The sequence below is a fragment of the Microplitis mediator genome, chromosome 7 (genome assembly GCF_029852145.1).
Source record: "Microplitis mediator isolate UGA2020A chromosome 7, iyMicMedi2.1, whole genome shotgun sequence".
NCBI classification, from domain to species: Eukaryota; Metazoa; Arthropoda; class Insecta; order Hymenoptera; family Braconidae; genus Microplitis; species Microplitis mediator.
The window spans coordinates 23,051,920-23,077,642 of NC_079975.1; the positions used below are offsets into that span (position 1 = coordinate 23,051,920).

At 26.6% G+C, this 25,723-nt stretch overlaps 1 protein-coding gene across 2 annotated transcripts in view; it reads right to left on the reverse strand.

The window, feature by feature from the left end:
* The window catches only part of LOC130672512 (peptide-N(4)-(N-acetyl-beta-glucosaminyl)asparagine amidase), a 38,409-nt gene extending 24,218 nt beyond the window's left edge, over positions 1 to 14,191 (reverse strand). The window contains exons 1-2 of one of the 2 annotated variants that reach the window (XM_057477154.1): positions 13,929 to 14,191; positions 13,724 to 13,767 (exon numbers count right to left, since the gene is read on the reverse strand). In XM_057477154.1, coding sequence (XP_057333137.1) covers positions 13,724 to 13,735 — 12 coding nt within the window. In that variant the 5' untranslated portion in view covers positions 13,736 to 13,767; positions 13,929 to 14,191. Of the gene's footprint in view, positions 1 to 3,887; positions 4,270 to 13,723; positions 13,768 to 13,928 lie in introns of those variants that run through there. The other variant, XM_057477153.1, reaches the window with a different exon arrangement.
* Between the last annotated feature and the right edge of the window lie 11,532 nt (positions 14,192 to 25,723).

Below are 25,723 nucleotides of genomic sequence, written 5' to 3' on the forward strand. Positions count from 1 at the left end.
AAAAAATTCACATAAGAGTGAAAAAATACGAAAAGGTCAACGATCAAAATAAGTCTTTTATGAAGAAACAAAATTTTCATAATTAACTTTTGAAAACGTCGATCTCAAACGTCTAAAAACTCAGTAATCAACTTTTCCTGAATGTTTTAATCCACGAAAAAAAAATTAGAGATGCGCTTTATGGGAACAGAGTTTAAAAAAGTTGGCATAAGAGTTAAAATTTTTTTTTGTTAATAATTAAATTTCTTTCATGTTTTCAAGAGTTGAAAAGTAGTTTCTTATAAATAATTTCAATTAGAGAGGCAAGAATCTATCGAAGTAAATTCATTAAATATCGGCATGTTGTTCACATCTAACAATTAATGAATATAATAAAAGCTAACAAGTAATTGGATAGATAACAGCTTGACAATTATTGATTTTCAATGTTTCGTCTCATTTACCAATAATTTTTCAAGCTCGGAAAATTCCAATAATCACATAACTTAAAAATGGAGAAGTCTTAATTAATGGAACGAACCGTAACAAATCGATAATTGTCTCGTTTCGGTATCTGTCCAACTACCTGTGAACTTTTATTATATTTATTAAATATATTGTATATATATATATATTTAATTCCAGGGGCTTAGGTACGGACGTAGATTGATTGAATTTTCAGATTAAATCTGGGAACTTGACAGCCAAGAAATTTATTCTCAACTTTATTTTTTTTATAAACTCGTTCTTAATTTAATTGACTCTTCTGATATCTTACAGTAGATCAATATTCAATATTTCCAAACCTAAGTCGAAAAACACTAGTGTTCACAGTGTACTCTACACAAGCAAGTTATTTATTTAGATCCCTGCTAAACGGATTATTGAAAACTGTCTATATAATAGATGGATATTCTATTCTGAAGGTTTAATTTAATTGCGAGTCTCCCGATTGTTTGAAATCTTCAGTAAAATGAATAAACCGATTCCTAGCCCGCTCGCTAAAAATTTATTTTCTGTACAATTACGTGCCACACAAACGCACATTAAAAAATTGATATTTATTGTAAGTTTACTCACTTAGTATGAAAAACTCATTGTAAAAAATTTTCGGAGTAAACGCGGAGTGAAATTCGCATGTTCCAGAAGATCGGAACGTTTTTCGCGCAATGAAAATTAAAAAAATTCATGTAATTCGAGTGCTCAAGGGCGACTTGAGGGGTAGTTCCGGACGAGGGTGGCCTAAGATTTTCGGCTGACATACCAGCATCTATATACGAAACATTTCAGAAATCTAGATATCAAATTCACTCCAAATGGAAGTTATCGTGGAGTGGATGATTTTTTATTTATTCAATTCTTCGGAGTGAATTTCACTCCGATGGGAAGTTTCGGGAGATATTAATTATAAAAAAAATTACTAATACATAGTGAGCTTAGATCTTTGATATTTAGACGTTTATATTGAGTACGGAAATAATTACGAGCTCCCTTTCCATATATTAACGCGAAATGATTTTAAAAAATTATAAGCAGCTGATAATAAAACTTTAACAAATGTAATTCCACTGAGTTACAAACTGTCGAATGACTTACATCAACCATACCACGAGATAACATTTCATATTGCACCGAAATATAAAATATTCCCGTAAAAACTATGTCACTATAGCTATTCAAAAATTTAATATTTCCACTATGTATTATATATATGAAATTATAATTTAGTGAGTTACTAAAACATTTTATAAATTAAAAAGATAATATTTTAAATTTAATTATTAATATCTGAATGAATTATTTATTTAAATAATTATGTTTCTAATTAACAGCTGTTTCTATTAAATATAAATTTATTTAAGTATTAAAACTCCGGACCGGAGTGAATGCGGATTTAAATAAAATCCACGTCACTTCGAAATCACTCCGCCCATAAAAAAATCCCTATTCACTCCTCATGCTGTGATTTTTTTTTACTCCGGAACTCCGAGTGAGGGAGTGAATTCGGGTTGAAATAAAATCCGTATTCACTCCCGATTTTTTACAGTGCATACTTTAATCATCACGGAATATGAGAGCAGATGCGGAATGATGCATCTAACCCACTTCTATAATTCACCAACATCTAGGTGGACCTAACGACTCTACAGTCCATTTTACGGCTTTACATAAATTAAAATTCATTGTAAATTTATTCACTTCCCAAGTTAAAAATTTACAATGTCCTGAAATCTCTTTTGAAGTAAGAATTTGTAGTTTATATAATTTGTAAATTTTCTTTTTTCTTTTATGATACTGAAAGTAGCAGACAATGGACGATTTAAGGATTTTTTCAACAAGTAGTTTGTGATTAGAAAAAAGTAACAATGAAACTTCTTAAACTTTTACACTACTCAACTTTGAATCCCGCCCATTGCTTACAAAAAAGTGAGAAAATTGCCCGTCTATTGCCGACTATTCTCTAACCGATTCCAAGAATTTCAAGCTTCTTGTCAAAGTTTGAGAGCTTCCGCTGTATTGAAAATGAACGTAAAAAAAAAAAATAAAAAAATTTGTGAAATAGAAATTTTAAAAAATTTTCCTCCATACATTTCATTTGTTCATTTGAAAAAAAATTTTAATGTCTGCCACTTGCCGTCATCATTTTTTTTTTTTTGAAAAATTAATTAAAAATTTAAATTTTTAGCTAAAGATTATTCTCATACAATTAATAGATAATTTATTATCAGTGTAAATGTACGCAGAAGAAAAATATTTTTTGGCGCGAAAAATTCTTACTCGGCTCAAGAAAATTTTTGTTCGTCCTGAGAAATTTTTTGCATTACGAATTGGAAACGAAAATTTTTTTGGGATAAAAAATTTCTTGCGTCAAAAAATCTTTTTTTTTGTGTAGCTGACAGTTGGTAATTTAGGAATAAATAAATAAAATGTAAGTAAAATAAAAATTAAAAAACGCGTACTTCAATAAATGAAAAATCAGTACGCGCATTTTTTCAAATTTTATTATTTTAATTCTCTTATTTATTAATTCAAAATTTTTAAATTGTCTCATATCTGCCACACTTACATGAGTGTAAATGTAATGATCCTGAAGTTAACAGAGTTAATAATTTTCGGATTTTCATTTTCAACAAATCAATTAAAAAAAAAAAATTTTGAAAAATTGCGCCCGTAGAAAATTTTAAAAACTACAGGTGCAATTTTTCAATATTTTTTTTTTAATTGATTATAGAATAAAAATAAAAAAATGCATCTTTAGATAAATGAAAAATCAGTACGCGCATTTTTTCAAATTTTATTATTTAAATTCCCTTATTTATTAATTCAAAATTTAAAAATTGTCTCATATCTTCTACACTCATGAGTGTAAATGTAATGATCCTGAAGTTAACAGAATTAATAATTTTCGGATTTTCATTTTCAACAAATCAATTAAAAAAAAAATTTTGAAAAATTGCACCCGTAAAAAATTAAAAAAACTACATGTGCAATTTTTCAATATTTGTTTTTTAATTGATTAAAGAATAAAAATAAAAAAATGCATCTGTAGATAAATGAAAAATCAGTCCGCGCATTTTTTAAAAATTCATTATTTTAATTAATTAATTTATTTAAAATTTATGAACTTTTCGCTAAATTCACTCTCATAATTTATTAACTTTTAGTTAATTTTAAAAAATGTAGGTCACTTTTAAAATTTTATTTTATAGAAATTGATCTCATCAACTATCAGAAAAATAAAAAAATGAAGATTAATTTAATCTGGTGACAGTTAAATTTTTTATCAGTCATTTAATATGACAGTTGATATTCAAAAGTAAAAATTCATTGGCATGGAAAAATTCTAAATTTAAATAAATATCAGTGATAGCGAAATAAAAATTAATACAAAATAATAAATAAATTACCTCTATGAAACCCAGTTCAAATAAACATTCAATAGCACCGGATGCTGGTAATAATTTATCAGTTATTGAAGGATTAGCAATTCGAATTTTACGGTACTTATGTTCCTCGGGATATTTTACGATATTATCACAGAGTTCACATAAAATTTTTAATGCACTTTGTTGGATTTTTATGTCATTTTCTTCTAACAGACTCAAACAATAACCCAAGTTATCACTCATTGTAATAATTTTTACAATTTAAATTATATGTCAACAGTAAAATAATTATCGAGAAAACTAATAAGAATTCAAATGTTATTTAATATTTTAAATTTTGAAAAGTTGTGATGGATTTTATTTGAATAAAAATATAACAATATAACCACGATTACATTTAATGAGAAAATGAGTATTGTCATTTCGACGTCTAATGTAAGCATGATGTGGCGAGTGATGGCGCTAGTAGTATTTTCTTTCCAATTTTTTTTATCGTTTTTTAAAAACAATTTTTTTTTATGATAGTAAAGTTTGATGATACTGAATTCAGCCGACCTCTAATAATTTTTGGATTTTTTAAAAAACGATAAATTATGAAAAAAAAATATTTAAAAAAATTGCATTCGTAGTCTTTTAAATTTTCAACATGTGCATTTTTTTAGTTTTTTTTTTTCTTCAAATTTAAGTGTTCAAAAAAAAATTCAAAAATTTTTAATTGTCTGTCAACTTCAGAATCGTACTGAAGTTATGAGTGTGAATGTAGCAGACAGACAAATTTAAAATTATTAATAAATAGAGTAAATGATTAATAAAATAAAATTTAAAAAAATGCGCAAAGAAAAATTCAAAAATTAATAAGTACATTTTTTATAGATATTTTTTTTTAAATTATCTATATTATTAAGAGAATAAGGAAAATGTTGTTCCCGCCATATCTATAAGATAGAATTAGTTAATGTTATTGAAATTGGTATCATTAGATAGGTCTTGACTTGAATTTGTGCCTTTTCATACTTTAAACTCTTTTTAATTGCCAAGTATTGAGATAAATAGATTTATCTATATCATTCGAATTACATTTAAATTACGCGGGAAAAAAGACGATCGTATTTATTTTCTTTAAATAAATTAATACTTTAATTATTCTGTCACTAAATATGACTGAATATCACTGAATATGTAGCTATATTATTTATATCGCGTTACTTATTCCAAAATGACAGATTTTTATACTCCCTTTTGGTTTTAGGAAGCTTCTCAAAGCCAAAAAAGTGTGCATAGAAAAAAAAAAGGATTCGTTGACATAAAAAATCTTTACTCGCCTAAAGAAAATTTTGACTTACCCCAATAAATTTTTTGCACTGTGAATTGAAAACAAAAATTTATTTAAAACTAGAAAAAATTACTTGGCGCAAGGAATTATTTTAAATTAAAATTTTTTCCGACAAGAAATTCTTTTTTTCTGTGTATTTTATAAATTTAGTAGTGATATTTGGACAGTCACGTAGTGACTGCAGTTTGCTTGTTCACTCTATATTTATTTATCATTTTTAATTTGTCTGATGTCTGCTACATTCACACTCATCTGTAGTTTACTGACATCTAATAATTTTCGAATTTTTTTAAAAACGATAAATTATAAAAAAAAAATATTTAAAAAAATGCATCTGTAGCTTTTTTGATTTTCTACACATGCATATTTTTTTTTGTAACTGATTTGCTGAAAAACAATTCAAAAATTGTTCATTGTCTGGTAATTTCAGAATCATAAAATTAGCGGACATCTGACAATTTTAAAAATTCTTAAATAAATAAATAAAATATGAGTAAAATAAAATTTAAATAAATTCGTGTTTAGATAAATGCAAGATCCGTACGCGCATTTTTTTAAACTTCATTATTTTAAGTAATTTATTTATTTATTTCAAATTTAAAAATTATCTCATGTCTGCTGCAGTCACGCTCATTTTTTTTCGGTCACAAATTAAAGAATCTTAAGGCCAGTTTTTCAAACCGGGTGTATTTTTACCCAAGTCGCACTCTTGCCTTTGTGACATCTAAGACATCAGTTTTTAGGCTGTTATATCTACTTAAAAGACTTGACACAAGTAACGACAAAAAGTAAATTACAAATAGTGGTAAAATAAGTCATCTAAACGATTTTTTAACTGACAAGTCTTTTTCAAGACAGGAAAAGCCACAAATTTTCCATGTTTCCTAGGACCAACATCCGCATGTCTTATTTATACCAAAAAAGGCGACAGACAAAAAAAAATTGTCATCCTTTTGAAAGACATCTAAAAGCTGTCTGTGTATTACTTAAGTAATCCGGGCCTCAATTATTATTGCTGGTATATTTATATATTATTAATGTATACTAAGAATGACCCGATTTGAAAAACTGGCTCTTAAGGCTCAGCCGTACAAACCGAATTTTTTAATTCTATTTTTCTTTTAATTTATTATTCTATTGTTATTTGCGGCAATTTTTATGGTTTACGAAAAAATGTGAAAGATGAATGTTTCCAGAAGATTTTAATCATTCGGGTGACATAATTATTCAATACGCCCAAGTGGCACAGAACAACTTTAAGATGTTTTTTAAAAAGACAAGAAAATCTTTTTTTGTCTCATAGCCAAGTTTTTTTATATAAATAAAAAATAAGACATATGTTGGTCTTAGGAGTCATAGAAAATTTTTTATTTTTCCCGCCTTAAAAATGCCACCGCGATTGACAAGTGGTTCAGATGACATTTGATAATTATTTGTAATTTACTTTTTGTCAAAATTTTGGTGCCTTATCTAGAGTTCAAAAAACAGCTTCAAAACTTATATCTTATAGATGTCGCAAAACCAAATGCGCTATGTAGACGTAATTAGAAAAGAGATGTTTCTGTTCACTAAGAAGACGATAATTACAGAAATAGTTGTAGCAAGGAGGCGAAAAAAAATTTTCGATCGTAAAGCACTCCGTAATGCTTCGCATTATGAGTCGTGCAATTTAGTTAGTACTTAATTGAAAAAAGAACAATTTCGCCGAGAAATACATTTTTTAAAAAATTACCTATAGTTTTTATCAATTAGAAATTAAACGAAATTTGATGAATAAATTTTAGTAAAATCTTCATAGCAATTTTATAATTCGAAATGTCAAATTTCGTAGGCTTAAATTTATTTACCAAATTTCGTTTAACTTCTAATTGATAACAACTGTAAGCAATTTTTTTTTCAATTTATTTGTCGGCGAAATTGTAACTGCGTTGGCTAGTTTTCAATTAATACTTCAATTATTTGTTAATTAATCAATAAAATTTTAATACTTTCATGACAGTTCAAGATCATTGAATATTTTTTAAAAAGTGGAGGGGGGCATTGTTATTTTATATTGAAATAAAAAGTTATTTTAATTAATTAGTTAAAAAGTTAATTAATTAAAATAAAAAGATTAAATTTAAAAAAGTGAATCCATTTAATAATAATAATAAAAATAATTATTTGTAAAATCATAATTAATTGAATTATTTAATTTTAAACATCAACCGCACTGATACCTAATCAATTAATAAATTTTGTGTGAAGATATAATTTTCAGAATATCATAATTATATTGTAAATAATGTTATTTGATATAATAACAATACTGTTATTGGTAATTTAAATGATGCCTTTAAGCTATGAAATATGTAGCAGACACGTGTTCAATCAATTTACAACATTTGACGTTCATGGAAAACATTTCAAATGTCAAATTAACGAATCGTTTCATAAACACGACGTCAATTGGTATCAAAATTATTGGATTAATTTAAACATTAGTTTTGTATTATAAATTTTTAATTATACAAATTTAGTTTATTTTATTATTCTTTTGATTTTCAAGCATTTTATGTCTAAATAACACTTTTTTGAAAATAAATCCCACTCTTCAATTTTATCTCGATAAATTAAAAGCTTGGAAATCTATACCTATAAAATTATGTGTTTTTTTCGAATGCCCATCACACAAAAACTACTGAATATTTTGATATGAAATTTTCACCATAAAATTCTGCGTATTTCAAGAAATTTTTTAGCTGTACATTTATTATTATTTTGATGACAAAAACTATATTTTTTTCAAATTTCATCTCAATAAATTTGATCGATTATCGATCGTTCTTTATTTTCAAATAAAACAAAAGAGCATTTCGCGCCAAATCGACCACTTTGGAACCGGACCCCCTTTGATTTGGCTGAAAATTTTTCTCTTTTTTGTACTGGATCAAAAACATTTCTCAGAATTTTGTCATATTTTTTTACCCAACAAGAAAAAAATATGAATTTAAAAAAAAAGGCTTTTTTTGAAAAGCAACTTTTTCAAAAGGTGACGTACCAGAACGTTTTTTTTTTTCAAATCTAGTTTTTAAGAAAAATTAATCAATTATTTTACAAAAAATGTCCCATTAATATAAAGTACATATTTTATACTATTAATTTTTTATTACCTCGCGAAGCGGATGAGATTTAAATTTAGTAATAAACTAATTTATAAAATAAATAAATAATCTCAGAAAAAATATTTTCATATTTTTCCTTTATAACAAATTATTAGTCATTGATATAGATTTAATATCATAGAACTAGCAAATAATAATTGATGATACGATAAAGTTAATTATATACTTTTTCTTTCAATATTATTGGAGAAAAATCAATCGATTGTTTGTAAATTTATTAACTTGATATTAATTAATTTATTAACAATGTACATTATGTTTAAATTACCTACCAGCTTGTTTGATATTCAAGTATCCAAACAACATTCTATCAAATATTGACGCAAAACATCCAATTACTCTGCAAATGTTAACAGTATATAATATAATTCATACAAATAATATACCGTGATATTAATCTTATATATTGTAGACTAGCCTTACGATACTTGCTACAAAATTATTTTTTTTATTTCCCGTGTAAAAAAAATTGTTAAAAAAAGGTTAAAAAAATGTTTACTAGTCTAAACTTCAAAACGTGACACAACGACGAACTTTTTTTGAACGTTTTTTAAACTTTTGAAAATTCCGGGGAAAAATCTTAAATGTCCTAATATTATTAAGATAAGATAAAACGAAAAATGGTCAAAAATAGTTCGAAATCCGTTTTTTCTGAACGAATTGTGTACTGAAAAATGTTAATTTGTAGTATTAAGTCAATTTTTTTTTTTCTGTGCATTTTTAGAAGTTTGAAAATCGTTTGAAAAAAGGTCGTCATTGTGTCAAGTTTTGAAGTTTAGAATAGTCAACGCTTTTTTAACCTTTTTTCAACAATTTTTTTTACACGGGTTTGAAATTAGTGAATGTTAATATTTAAAAAGTATACACTACATTTTCTACATTATTAAGGTTCAGATGCATAAAATATTTGAATAAATAAAAATTTCAGTGTACGGACGTAAAATATAAGCTATTATTTTCATTTTTATTTGTTCATTATGCAACGTTTCTTTTAGTTTATTCAAAACTTTATCCGACATCTTGAATATACAGTCATTATAAACAATCCCATTATAAGCAACTCTCCTTGTTACGCTTTTCGTTTCAACTTTAAAGCCCCTCCCCCCCCCATTCTTTCAGATACTCAAATTCTTATTTTGCCGTTCGTTATAAGTATCAGTCGCTTGTATATAATTAGATTTGATTTGCACAAAATATATCACTGATCAACGCAATTACTGTAATTGCTTATAACGAGTGATTTGCAATCATTCGCATACGTAACGCACACACGTAGAACGTGCGCTGAGAACTTGGAAAGTGAACCTAAATCTCAAATTTTTCAAAAAATTATTTCATTTACAACCCTGGACGTTGCTGTAATTAATAGCGTATTTTTTGTCTATATCACCGAAATTTTGTAATGATTCCAATACTTTTTTTTAATTTTTCGGGGTTCAAATATAGGCATTTATCTACAAAGTCTTTTATCTGCAATGTTTAATATTCTATCAGAATATTGACGATTTTTAAACAATTAATAACGATTGTGCGCGAAGCGTAAAGCGTGTCAAATTGCCTCATGGGACTATTTGGCACGCTACATTTTTTTGTTAATACTCGTGTAGCTTTTTATAAATAAATTGCGATAATGAAAATTAATAATATAAAATAAATTTAAAATTGAAAAAAAAAAGTTCAAAGTATGCCAATTAATTTCTTCATTGAAAATTCATATTTGAACGTTGGAAAATAGCTTATAATTATTATTACACAGAAAATAATTATATACTGCGAATTAGATTTAGTCCTTTCATAAAAGTTGCCGTTAAGTTCACGACGCCGAATATTTTAATGAAAGACATCTTGTTTGAACGGAGTGACGTTAGTTCAGAATACATATTTTGCACGCCTCATAACGCAAAGCGTTTGAGGTAGTGCATTACTCTCAATATGTCTAAGTCAAGCAATTTTTTTATGATACTGAAGTTAGCTATCTAATAATTTTTAGATTTTTTCCAAAACGATAAAGTATAAAAAAAGAAAACTGCACTTATAGTTTTTTTAATTTTCTAAATGTGGATATTTTTTTTTTTTTTTTTTTTATTTAATTCGTTAACAAAAAAATCCAAAAATTGTTGATTGTCTACTAACTTGTGGTATTGAAGTGAACCGACGTCTAATAATTTTTGGATTTTTTTAAAAACGATCAATTATAAAAAAAAAAAATATTTTAAAAAATTGCACTTATAGTTTTTTTTATTTTCTACATGTGCATATTTTTAGTTTTTATTTAATTTTTTAACAAAAAAATCCAATAATTGTTAATTGTCTACTAACTCCAGGATCATACTTTTTTCTGTGTATATTATTAAGAATTTCTAATTATTACTAGTATTCAGTCTGATCAACTGGCCCAATATTTTGAAAAAATCGTAACTAAGCATAATTGAAAAAAACCAAATTCCTGTCTCAAAAATATGGCAACTAATTTTGCCCCGGATTTATTTAAAATGAATTGAAGAAGTTGATGACAATAAATTTATGTCATAAATATTATTATTAAACGCCGACAACATATCAACGGAAGCATTAAAAAAGTTTTAATAATTAATCAGTCAATATAATAAATAATAATAAATTGTTTTTGTTGAAATGATGGCTTTATGAAGTTTATTTCTTTTACCAATCATTCAACACCAGAGTAACGTTTCATCCGTTTGTACCAATAATAATGATAATATTGATCAAAGTGATTGGTTTATATTTATTGTATTATTACTGTTCAGAGGCGTAGTGTTTTCAGTCACCTGGCACCACTAATTTGAAGTTTCGAGGACAATCATTGTTTTCAACCGAATAACGATAATGGTACTAGTAATAATAATAATAATAATAATATTGGAGATTATATCCATAATCCGATAGTTTCCAGCGGACGTTTGTAAACTCTCTCTATATTTTATCTGTCTCCATAATCTTCATAAAAAATTTAAAGACTGAAATTTTGTAATTGTGCTCGTAAAATATTGAATCGCGGGTCAAGTTGGAGTTATTTTCAAAGTAATGCGGATACAAAGATCCATGTAATTTAATTGACATTATTAATTAGTAGGGACAAGATTTTTGCCTTAATTTTGAAATGAATGGTTCAAATGTTTGATATTACGTTGAAAATATTGGTTTTATCAGAAAAATTTTGAAACAAAAGTTGTAGGAAATTTAATTTTCTAAAAATAATCTCTCTTATGATTTTTTCAAATGTCCAATATTTTCACCGTAATTGAATAAAATTAAGATTCATAATGAATGATTCAAATTTTTGGTGATTATGAAAATCTTAATTTTGAAATTACGGCTTTCTAATTAGTCCTAAGAAAAAATTATAAGAGACATTTTTTTTATAAAATTAAATTTCCTACAACTTTTGTTTGAAAAATTTTTTTATACGACCAATATTTTTGCCGTAATATCAAAAATTTGACAAGCAAAAATCCTGGCCATAATAATCAGTTATAAATATCGCATTTTGAAGCGGGAAAATTGTTTTTTTGTTCAAAAATTCTCAGTTACGACTTGTAGGATCAGTTGGGGCAAGTTGATCAGTCTAAATAGTGCAATTGATTTAAAATTTTTATTCAAAAATTTTTTTTTTCAACTGTGGCCTATTTTACCTCAGTTAGATTCTTAACCCTGATTAAAAAAAATGATTAAAAATGATTTCACACGTTAAATGTCCATAAGAGACAGGATTAGAAATGATTTGAAGGATTAAGAAGTATTTAAAATAATTAAAAAACAAATCATTTTAAATACTTTTTAATCATTTTCTTTAATCAGGGAAGGTTCTCAATAAAATAACTCAGGGTGGGCTAATTTTTTCTATATTTTTCTACAAATGGAAACTAAAAATTTTTTTCTCAAAAATAGGGACTCATTTTCCCCTGGGTATGTCTGTATACAATATTAAATAAATATGATGAAATAATAAATAATCAAACAATGACTACATTGTGAGTAATTTAAAATATTTACAAATGTGTAATAGCGGACATTTTGGTAAATAATGTTCATATATTATATGTATAATGTTTCATGGTTTTATAACCATTGTGATTTTATTATAAAGTTTTGTTGACGTCAATAATATTAGTAAAATGTCAACAACAAATTAAAATTTAACTGCATGAATTATTATCTTTATTGCATGTAAACTACGAACGCGAAGCTCTACTGTCACCAAATTTTTCCAAATATTTATTTAGCAATAAATATAATGTTAAAATACTCAAAATTTATGTTTAAAATATACATGAATAATAATTGTTGAGAACTCGGTAAACAAAAATTTAAAAAATTAAATAATATAATATAAAAAGTTTTTAAAAAACTCCAAAAGTGCAAGCGAACGTTCATCTAGTATTTTCAATAATTAATTTATTTACGATCCTGAAGTTAGCAGACAGTTACAAATTTTCGGATTTTTTTTTCAGCAAATAAATTACAAAAAAAAAAAATTAAAAATATACACATGTAGAAATTTTAATAAACTATAGGTGCAATTTTTCAAAATATTTTTTTTTATAGTTAATTGTTTTTAAAAAAATTCAAAAACTGTCAGACGTCTGCTAAATTCAGTATCATATTTATTTTTATTAATTATGGAGCCGCATCTTCTTAATTTATCGAAAAAAAAAATCAAATAATTATTGTAATAAAAAAAAATAACCTAATTACATTGCATTTTTTCTTTTTATATTATTTAAATGCTCTGTTAGAGATTTTCTATCATTTTTGTCTCGTTTTAATTATTTTGTTTATTTGCTACCGTCACGCTACAGTTGATGTTAACATTTGACGGAATAAAATAAAGTAAAAGAGTGCAATCGAGGTGGACAAAAAACTATACATATATAGAGCGTGTTACTAACTCCAAAAGGACACATTTTTATTCGCCCTTTTGGGTTTAGGGAGTTACTTAAATTAAATGGTGTTTGGAAATTCAAAAAATTATTTAAAATTTTATGAGTGTGAATGTAGCAGACATCAGACAAATTTAAAATTATAAATAAATAATAAAATAAAATAAAAAAAAATGCGCATTTATAAAATTTTAAAATTATAAAGTGCATTTTTTATAAATATTATTATTATTTTAATATATTATTTTTTATAAATATTATTATTTTATTAATTATTTCCTCTATTTATTTATAATTTCAAACTTGTCTGATGTCTGCTACATTCACACTCGTAAAATTTTGAGCTTTAAAATAAGTTTCCAAAACAATGGGCAATATTATTATTGTTAGAATTTTTATCCATAATTATAATTAGTGAATAAAAAACTTTAATGAATAATTTTTTTTAAATTTACTCACGCTTCCCGCCATTTTTATTTTCCGCTGCCAGTGCTAATACATTACTATCAAGAAATAAATAAATTAAACACATAATTACTCACTAAAACAGTCAAATTATCACAACTAATTGGACGGATTTTTGCAATAACGTCTTAACTAACCTTATAAGTTAAGACGTTATTGCGAAAATCCGTCCAATTAATCACCAAATTATCACAATTACTTAATTATATTATTTATAATAAAAAGAAAACATTTAATTATTTTTATTCCCGTTTAAAAATTCCGACACCAAACATGGCGATAAATAACCCGAGAACCCCGAGAGCTAAGCCGGCACTGAATTTAATTTATTTAATAACTTGCACTCAAGGACACACGTAAATTAAAATCACAAAATGTTCATCATTTGATAAAAAATTATTTAAAACTAAAAGTACACTTGTAATCGAGTGTCGCAATAATTAAAATGATTATTTTAACTGAATAAAATAACGACAATGAGAGCATCAGCCGGGAGACCAACTGACCCACAATGTTTCTGCGCACGCGCACCTCAATTTTACCTCTACTGCGCAGGTCGTACCAACCGCTTCCACAATTGCGCAAGTTTTTATGGTTCTGGGTCCAACTTCATACTGCCGCCATCGTAATAACGCCGGTCTCATCTAGATCGTGATTAAATAAATAAATAATTTATTTTTGTAATTAAATTTATTAAAACATGTGTCTTTAAAAATTATTTGACGGCCATTGAACATTCTGTGATAATAATTCAATCAGTATATAAAATATAAGAAGTAAAAGAACTCATTTAAAGAAAACGCATCAGTGTTTCCATTGTCAAACTGTCGGTCTTCGTTGTCGTTTGTTTTTTTGATTTAAATTCAGTGAAAATAAATTTTATTACTTATTATTTATATAAAAAAGAATTTAAATATTATCAGTGAGTGTTTTTGTGCCAGTGGAAAGTGTTTTTTATCAAGTGATGTTAAATTTTTTTTTGTTCGTTATTTTTTGCCGCCATTTTTCAAAATCATCCTGAAGTTAGCCAACTATTAAATTTTGAATTTTTTTTAAATCTATAAATTAAAAAAAAAAAATATCAAAAAAAATTGCACCTGTAGTTTTTAAAATTTTCTATACGTGCATTTTTTTAGTTTTGTTTTTTACTTTAAATTAAATCGTTGAAAACAAAATTTGAAAATTTTTAATTGTCTGCTAACTTCAGGATTATAAGTTAGCAGACAATTAATAATTTTCGGATTTCTCTAGAAACAATAAATTATAAAAAGAATAAAAACTAAAAATATGCACAGGTAGGAAATTAAAAATGCTATAGATGCAACTTTTTTAAATATTTTTTTTTTTAATTTATCGTTTTTAAAAAAACCCAAAAATTTTAAGACGTCGGTTAGCTACTGTATCATTTTTTAAAATATACTTGTGTTATTTTTTTTTAAATAAAAAATCGTGGTTTATGAGTGAGTAGTGTTTTGTTTTGTAAGTGATGTCAGTGTTAAGTTTGTGTTAATAATTAATATCAGTGTAAGTGTTAGTGGTTATTTGATTGTATCAACTGCGTTTTTAAGTCTACGTCCAAGGAAGTCATCGAAGAGCAGCAATATGTGAGTTTTTAATTTTTTATTCAAAAATTATTTATCAGATTTAGAAAACTAAGCGATTATATATGACTTTTAATGATACATTTCTTATTACTTATTATTATATATTTTATTTACGTCAAAAATTTGAAAAAAAAATTTGCCGCCAAAAGTAATTTATATTCAAATAATAAATATTCCACTGTAATTATAAGTTCATTTGAATTGAATTTCAAAAAAATCAAAACTCGTTTTCGAATAGTCGAATAATGAAAATACGTCCTGTTGTCTTGGTAATGACACTGAAGTTAGCCGACGTCTAATAATTTTTTAAAAAATTAATAATTTAAAAGTTGAATAAAAATTCATAATTAAAAAAATTAATATAATGAAATAAAAATAAAATAAAAGTAATGACTAAAATAAAAATGAAATTAGCGATTGAGGTATGCACTTTTTGATTTTCAAACTTTTATTTAATTATGAATGTGAGGGTTTTCAAAAGTAAAATTCAAAAGACTTTGATATAATTAAAATTCGAAGCTAATAGAAAAAAATTCAAAGTAATTCATTGAGTTTTTCGAGAGGTATCGAGTTCACGTACATACTCTCTAAAATTGAATTAGTGAATATTCACTATTTTCCAATGAATTTTGTTAATTCATTTTTAGAGAGAACAGAGCAACTGACGTCAAAAAAAAAAATTTTTCAATCAATTTTTGTTTAATAATATTCTAAATAATAGAACTTATTACTGTCAGAATTGTTCATTGAACTTTACTCTTGCCAATAGTGTACTTTTTTTTTACCGTATAAGCGCAGTATAAAGTTGGTGGAAATAATTTAAGCTGAGGAGATCCCGATTTTTTTTTATTTGGTGATAATAAAGCGCTGCCTCTCCGCTTCGCGTTCGTGGTGTGCAAAATTTTTAAATTTTAGGTTAATAAATTTTGTCGGTAACTGATTTGTATTAATCTTGTACATATTTCACAAATAGAAGATTGATAGAATTTGAAAAGTATCACATATTAAATGTGTTTTATGTTTAAGGCCATAAGCGAAACTAAAGTTTTTTGAAGTCATTTAAAACACGTTTCACGGTGTGTTAAATATCTATAGATTGCTTATAGCGTTTCAATGTTATTTTGAAAGTGTGTTAATTTTGACTACACACTTGGTTTTATTGTGTTGGGTCCGATTTTTGACACCTTAGGGCAAAATGAGACACCTTACTTTCGTTAACCATTCGTTGGTCGCGTAATGAGCGTAGCGCCGCCTTTGTTACATTTTATTTTTTTTCTTAATCAGTACTGCTAGAATTAGTAGATTTGAAAAAGATTTAATTCCTTCTTTGAACTACTTTGTAAATTTAAATGCTATTCTACCTGGACTTACATCTCAAGATTGTGATTCTATTATTTAGCACAATATACCCTCATCAGTCCCAAAACTTGTTAATTCACACTGAGAAAATAAATTTTTTTTCAATTATATATACGCTTGTATCCTACTAAGAAAATATTTGTTTAATCATAGTAAATGTATACTCCAACTGAGTAATGTTTTTTTGATTTTAGCATATAGGGAAGACCGGGGTGCTATGGCCCCCTGGGGTACGAATGCCCCCCTCAAAAATTAGGTAAAAAATTTTGTTTTGAATTCCGTCAAGTTATGACCCCTACAATGTTTTTATCATATTTTAGGCCAATATGTGATATGTGGGGTCAAATAGACCACTCGATAAAAAAAATTATAACAAAAAAATTATTTTTTTTTTATTTTCCGTCGAGTTAATTTTTTCGTTACAATTTTTTTTTTTTTGTGGTCCATTTTGCTCACATATCACATATTGGCCTAAACTATAATGAAAACATTATAGAGATCATAACTTGACGGAAAATGAAAAAAAAAATGTTTTCCATAATTTTTTGGGGAGGGGGCCTTCGTGCCCAAAAAAAAATAAATTTTTTTTTTCTATTTTTTGAAAAATTTTGACTGATTCTTCCGAAATAATATAAACGAATTTGATGGTCAAAAGCCACAAAAATAAAAAACCGGCTTAAGGGGGCCTTCGTGCCCCGGTTTCCCTATATTAGACCAATTCAAAAAAATAGACTATTTTTTTTTTTTTTTTTAAATCTCGCATTGAAATATCTTCAGAGTACCGAAACGACGCCTGTGAAAACCAGAGCTTCTAATTTTAATATTTAAAGGTCGCGTATTGCAGATTTCGATTTCCCATTTAAATGGCACGGAAAAAAAATTGTTTTTTTTTTTATAATTTTCGAGCTCACAAATCAATCAACAGATTTTTATGTACAATAAACATTTTTGTAGGAAATTGAACGCTCTACAAAAAAAGTCTCTTATCATTTTTTGATAAATCCATCTGTTCGAAAGTTATTTGAACTTGAAATCAAATTAATAGTAAATTTTGAGATCTTTTTTCTTTTCCGGTGAAACCATTAGCCTTATCACAAAATGTCATCTTACAATACTTCCCTCTGTTTCTTACTATACCCATTCTGTGACCGTGGCTACGTTTAGTGATCAGGTGTCACAGCGAGCCTAAGTCTTTCGCAATGAACATAATCTGTTTATGTTGTATTCAACTAGAACTTAAATTTTATTATTTAATTACTACTATAGAAATTAGTCTCGACTAAGTATTGGGAATTTCCCGTCCCATTGAAAAAACCTCATTTTATTGTTTCATCTCCGACACATATATATAATGATGTACTACCCTGACAAAGTCACGTTATCCTAAGTTATTTATAATGAAGCTGTATAGTTCCAGGTAGACTAGGGTAGCTGCCTATCCAAGCCCGCATTGTTTTCACAAAACAACTAAAGTATAAATTTATTTTAAATACCGAAATTTACGGTAATTACTTATAATGAGCCCCAGACAATCTTATTAACATAATTCTTTTTCACTTAAGTCATTACGTTTTCCAATACTTGAAAGTATTCTTGATCAGTTTGAAGAGAAGGGGAACTGTTGATCATTAGTCCTATTGTTGATCGAGTACATAAAATAACTGAAATAATTTTGAACCTCAGTTAAGTTTCAATTCTCAGTGCAACAAGTTGGTTCTCTGTGAATATAGTGACAGCTAAAAATAATTATAAAGTTAAAGTTTATAATAAATTCGTAAAAATGGCTTCTGAGTTACAACAAATTTTGGAGCCTGTTATCAAAGAAGGTGACTTAGAACTTTTAAGTCAAGTCACTGATCTTCTATCAAAAAAACCTGACTGGACGGCTATTGGAGTGTGTATTCTCCATGTGGCAGCAGAAAATGAGCGCGACGGAGTAATCAAATTTGTTGTTGACAAGTATCCAGAGTTACTGAAGAGTCCGGATCTAAGGTGCAAGTTACGGATTTTGCTAACGTTGATGATGAACTTGGACGTCGATGCCATCGAAATGGTTTTAAAAACTGGTTTTTCAATAAACAATTATATTAAATTTGATGCTGTCCTTGGTATAGCTTACAATCTATACAACTCTCCAATGCTTGATGACGCGGATATCCAAAAAGTGAAGAAAATAATCAAGCTTTTGATAGAGTACAGTGGTAATAATTTTAACAAGTATGATATTACACTACAAGTTAACGAGGAGACCTTAAACATTGAAGCGTTAATTAAACCTGAAAGTGATATTAACACATTATATGGGACTCAAACATTCATGGAAATAATTGTTAATTATTTAAGTTATTACAAATCTCTGGATGACCCTATTCGCCAATTAAGTTATTCGAAAGTTGTTGATATTTATCATTTTATTGGGAGATTGTTCATTAAGAAAATTAGTGTTCTGCTTGATTTGAAATTATATGTATCGGAAAACATTATTAACGCAATAAATAGTGATTTACAACTTAAAGATTTTAAGGACCAATGTGAAAAAGAACTAAAAAGAATGAAAAGTGATCTAATTGATGAAACGACGGTCACAGCTTATGGCATTGCTACTGCTAGCATTAACACGTTGGTCAAGTATACTTACAATCAAAATCTAAGGGAATTTATTGAATCAGAAGAAATTGTAGGAAACTATCCGATTTATGCCACCACCATCCAACATCGGTTCGAAATTTCACTTAAAAGACGAAAGTTGTTGAATATTTCGGAATCTGTATTCACATCAACATACAAAAATTGTCCGGAGTTACCGCCAGAGTGTATCAGTATAATACTTGACAAATGTAGTGATGATGATTTGCTTAATTTTATAGACCGTAATTGTAAGAATTAATTTTAACTTTTTTTCTATACATTGCAGTAAGTTGTATAAAAATTTTAAAATAGAAATTTTTTGATTTCTAAAAATGTAAAAATTTAAAGTTAGTAATTTTTTATAAATATGTAAAATATTTTGTATATATTTTTTTTTTTGTTAGCACTAGTTTTATTTATCGATTTAAGTTGATGATTTTGAACAAAATTTTTTTTAGTAAGTTTGTAATATTGTTTATTGAGATTTAATTCAACAAACTTAGATATGTTTAAAAATATTAAAAAAAAAAGATTTTTTTTATGTTGTAAATAATGTTTTAAATTATAAGTTCTTCTGTAAAATGAAAATATTTTAACTAAATAACTTTTAGAAATATGTAAGATATTTTTTATGTATGTGTTATTTTTAAAATACATGTTTGTTAAATTTATGATCTTAGTTTTTTTTATAACTATTTTTAAGTTACCGTTAAAAAAAAAAATTTCATTTTGGCGGGCAAAATGGGGTACCCACTGAAAAAAAAAAAAATTTCTGGATTTTAAATGAATTTGGTTAAATTTTTTTGTAAGTAAATTACACGGAAAAAAATTATATTTTACATGATTATCAGATACAAAACAAGAAAAACAAATTTTCAATAGTTTTCATAATAAAACAAAAGTCATTAATATTTTTCAAATGACCAATCATTTTTGAAAAAGTTTAACAAAAAAAAATTTTAAATAACGATCAATTATATTTACGAAAGTGATTTTGAAATGTTTAAAAACCATTTAAAACATAATTTTTTTTTTATAAAATTTTGGGGGTACCCCGTTTTGCCTACCCTACCGCTTTTACCCCTCCTCCTTCTCCTATATGTGCGAGCATCACATATCGTTTTATTTATTAAGTTTTATTTTTAATAAAAATAAGTTAAATAGATAAGTTAATTCATTTTATTACAAGTGAGTAAAGATGGCTGATTGAAAAGTAAGTATGTGAATATTTAATGATCCTAAAGTTAGCGGATAATTAAAAATTTTCGGTTTTCTTTTTCAACAAATTAATCAGAGAAAAAAACAAAAATAAAAATATGCACACGTAGAGAATTTCATAAACTACAGGTGCTATTTTTTCAAATTTTTTTTTTTAATAATTTACTGTCTAAAATAAAATTCAAAAATTATTAGACGTCTGCTAACTTTAGTATCATGAATATTTAAATAATAATTTTAGTATTCTAATAATTATATTCTAATAATCCCAGCATAACCCGAGAAAAAATGATGAGATCCAACTATATATAATTATATCTAAACGGTTAGATATAATTATATATAGACCATATGTAATTATCAGGGCGTATATAATTTGTATAAAATTGTATATAATTATATAGACTTGTATAGAATTGTATACAATTTCTATACAGTTGTATACAATTGGATCGGGCCATTTTTTGTATATAATTTTATACAATTGTAAAAAATTTTTTTTCATCGGGTAATAGAATTTGAAAAGTAATAAAATTAAAACAAAGGCTATAATCGATGATTTGCGATGTTTCGTCTCTTTTATTGAGACTTTATCGAGCTCCCAAGAGAATAACAATAAATGCCTACGTCAATTTCAAATGATAAATATACGTGTTATATATAAATTATGGCAGCGGTTAAAATTCCAAACCATACATAAATACCACTACAGGTGTAGTTTATATATAGCAAGTATATTTATCGCTAAAAATTGACCAGAATTCATTATCCCGTTGAGAACTTGATAAAGGCTCAATAAAAGAAATGAAACCTCGTAAATTAGAACAAGTAGTGTTTGTTCGACTTTTATTGCTACCAGAATTCCTTTGATTCTTCAACACTTTCTTTACTACTATACCATTTATTTACAGTAACTGCTTTAGTCTTAACATTTTAATTGTCAAAATTATTGGCCATTCAATTTGTAAACACGAAACAAGGGGGTCTGAAACTTCAATAATAATCACAGTAGGTAATAGAAAGGATACAATTTTCATTAAAAAAATTACGTATTTTATGAAAAATTAGGTATCATATAATTATGATATCTAAATTTGATCATTATTTATTTCAAAAACATAACTGGGTAAAAGAATACACTTTTTATTTACTGCCCGTGTAAAAAAAATTATTAAGAAAAGGTCAAAAAAGTGTTGACTATTCTAAACTTCAAAACGTGACACAACGACGAACTTTTTTTGAACATTTTTTAAACTTTTGAAAATTCAAGAGTGAAATCAATAAATGTCTTAATATTATTAAAATATGCTAAAACGAAAAATGGCCAGGAATAGTTCGTAATCCGTTTTTTCTGAACGTATTTCGCATTAAAAAATGTTAATTTGTAGTATTAAGTCAATTGTTTTCTTCTGTGCATTTTTCGTTTTTTTTTTTTTTTAAATTGTTTTCATCATTAAGAATGTATTTCTTTCTCTTGACAACTATTTTTGGTTTTATATTACTCGAAAAAAATTTTTTAAAGCGTAAAAAATCGTTCACTCTCGATTACCTTAATTACTAATTGTTATTTAATAAAAAAAAAAAATCAATTTTATAATTTTACTTTATTTCAAAAATTTATGAACTAAAAAAAAAAATTTAATTTTTATAAATTTTTAGTGACCAAATTTGCCTCATACATAGAGAAACGGCCGAAAAATATGAAAAAAACATTTTTTTGGAAGTTTCGGCTGGTCCATTTTGCCCCAGGTGTTATGCGTAGGGCTAGAAATGTGGAATTATAACAATTTTTTTTTAATTTGACGATAAAAATATGAAAAAATCACTTTTTCAAAATTTTAGGCTTGTCCATTTTGCCTCGAATGTCATGCGTAGGGGTAAAAATGCGCAAACATATCGGATTTATAGTAATTAGTCGAAAAAAAAAAAATTTTTTTTTTGGTCAAAATTTCAGGGGGGCCGCTCTGCCCCACCCTCCCCTACTATTTAAATAATAAACTAATTTAGATGATTCAAACATTTATCTTCACTTTTTTGAATGACAGAATGATTAGAATATTGAAGTCTGTTTTTGGGCTTGGGATTATAATTATGATTATTGAATAATTAATCATTGTATGACTGTTATAGTTACCATAAGCTAATTGGGTCAAATTTTGATCAAAATTAGTTAACTATATTAGATAACTATGTTATACTTGATAAATATCAAAATATATAATTATATGAATCTGTAGTTCTCTGATCAAAAATTTTGAATAAAATGAAAATTCATTTTTCATTTGAAGGATAAAAAGGAAAAATCATTTTTAGTATTTTAAGGATAGTTTTGCACTCAAAAACAGTAAAAACCGCTCAAATTTTTTACCGTTTCTTTTTTGATAAGCCATGTACTCTAGCTCTTGCACAACTTTTTTTTTGTCCTTACAGAGAGAAAATTATAATCATTGTTTCAATGCAATAATTAAATTAATCAGATAATTACATATTAATGTAGAAATCATTCCTCTGGACATATATAGAAATGAAGCCTACATATTATTGGTAATATTAACATAATTATGGAAAATATTCCCATAATATATAGGAATGGTCTCTACACACATACGCAGGATTAGCTTCTATGCATATGTTGAAAATAGGGTCCATAATTTACTAAAATTGATCAGCTAATTTCATCTTTATGTACACAAATTACATACACACCCATATACATGCATATCTATATGTATATGTATACCTGCTGGCTAACACCGGCGAAGTGGTGCTACTTAGTAGTGTTAATACGGTGTACATAAAGAGTAAAATAACTCCGATCAGAGTATGAGGGTGAGTATAAGTGTTCGAGATTACAAAACGGACCAAAAATAATAATAATAATATTTCGTTCAAATTACGAAATTTTCGTTACTTGAGATAAAAAAATTTTGTTACCTAGAGAATAAAAAATGTCACTTTTATTAAACTGAACAAACTGCTGAAATTTTTGATCACTCATCAAATTAAATATTTGAGAACAATAGCATAAGGTACCGGCGGGTAATAAGGTCTAGCTAAGGGAGATTTTAAATAGAATCAAAAATATTGTATCTAATTATCGAAATGTATCATAAATATTTATTTCAAGACATTCCCTGGTGAACATTTTTCGGACTTTTGTCCGAAAAAGTCTTTTGAACTCTAGAACTAAGTTTTTAAGACAGAAGTCCGAAAAATTTTTACCAGGGTTAGCCTTAAAATATAATGAAGCAGGGGAGGGTGGGGCAGAGCGGCCCCTCGAAGTCAATTATTACTTTTTGTGGCTTTCAACCATAATTTCCCTTTACTTTTGTCCTATTTCGAGCAAATTTATGGACATTTCGCCAAAATTCTAAAAAAAAAAAAATTTTTAAGGTGTAATAAATCGTTTACTCTCGATTACCGTAATTACTAATTGTCATTTAATAAAAAAAAAAAAAAAACAATTCTATAGTTTTACTTTATTTAAAAAATTTATCAACTAAAAAAAAAATTTTATTTTTATAAATTTTTAGTGACTAAATTTGCCTCTTACATAGAGAAACGGCCGAAAAATATGAAAAAATAATATTTTCGGAAATTTCGGCTGGTCCATTTTGCCCCAGGTGTTATGCGTAGGGCTAGAAATGTGGAATTATAATAATTTTTTTTAAATTTGACGACAAAAATATGAAAAAATCACTTTTTCAAAATTTTGGGCTTGTCCATCTTACCCCAAATGTCATGTGTAGGGGTAAAAATGCGCAAACATATCGGATTTATAGTAATTAGGCGAAAAAAAAAAAATTTTTTTTTTGATTAAAATTTCAGGGGAGCCGTTTTGCCCCACCCTCAATATGGGGAATTTTAACATTCAAATAGTAAATTTTATAATACGTGTCGTCTATTTTCTAAGTATCAGTTACGATTTTTAAAGTTCAAATAGTAATTTTTCTTAAGTACACAATAAATTTTCATACTTATCCCGTAATTATTCACGTGTTAATCATAAATGACAAAATTACTATTTAGAATGATGGTATTTACTGATCACTTTGTCATTATATTACTTGTCATTCTCAATTTATATAGTTCATTTTTTTCCGTGAAGAGAAGAAGGCATTTGTTTTCTAGTTATTCAGATACTTTAAAAGATCAGTTTCACATTCATTACAGTATAATTTGCGGCCGAAATACTTTTGCTAAGAATGTTTTAACTTAGAACCGTACTCGTAATACAATCATCAATTTTATTGACTTACTCAGGGGTGTAGGTGAATAAACCCGGATCAGCTAATTTTATAAAAAAACTAGTGTCCGTATGAGAGTAAACTAGTAATTTTCGACATTAAATGTTCCCATGCATGATACCGTTTCCTACCAAATAACGTGGAATTATTCTGTTATTTTTTTTTCACCGTATGATCGACCACCGGGATCAAAATAAAAATTGAATATCTTTAGTAAATGTACTCATTTCAAGTATGAAACAAAACTTGAGTCATCACGAAGGATAAAAGCAGATGAGGGCACACGTAGACACTTTTCTGACATTTTCGAGACATTTTCCAGACACATTCCTGACTCATTCAATAGAGTTATCTCTCCAGTGAATGAATACGGCCAGTAAATGAACAGTATTTAAATTCAACTTACATCATTTAGTTTCTAATTACCATTACACGAAGGAAATACTTTATTGCTCTTTGATTAATTACTTCTATAACTTAAACTCTGATTTTGTGAAATTCTTTTATGGCAAAAGATTTAAAAATACGACCGTTCATTCGCTAATTAAGCGTTCATTTACTGGCTTAGTCACCCTATATAATTTAATTAATTTAAAAATGTAATAATATATTATTAAGCAGTCATTTAAGAACTTTAGTACACAATGATATTATCATCAAGTGTAGATAAAGTTTAAGTTAACTTTCGAACGATATATTTTAAGTTTTCAATGCCGGCGGTATCCCAATTATCCGTTTTCCAATAGTAATAAACTTTCCTCAATTTGGATGTTATAATTGATGGCTTCGGCTTCACTATCATCGGATACCGAAGCACTTTCAAAAATTCATTTATTCTTTACAGAACGATCAGATCACCAAACGAACAATTTAATCAATTTCACTATATTTTAATTATTTATTTATTTCTTTTTTTTTATCGTTTAATATTTAATTCC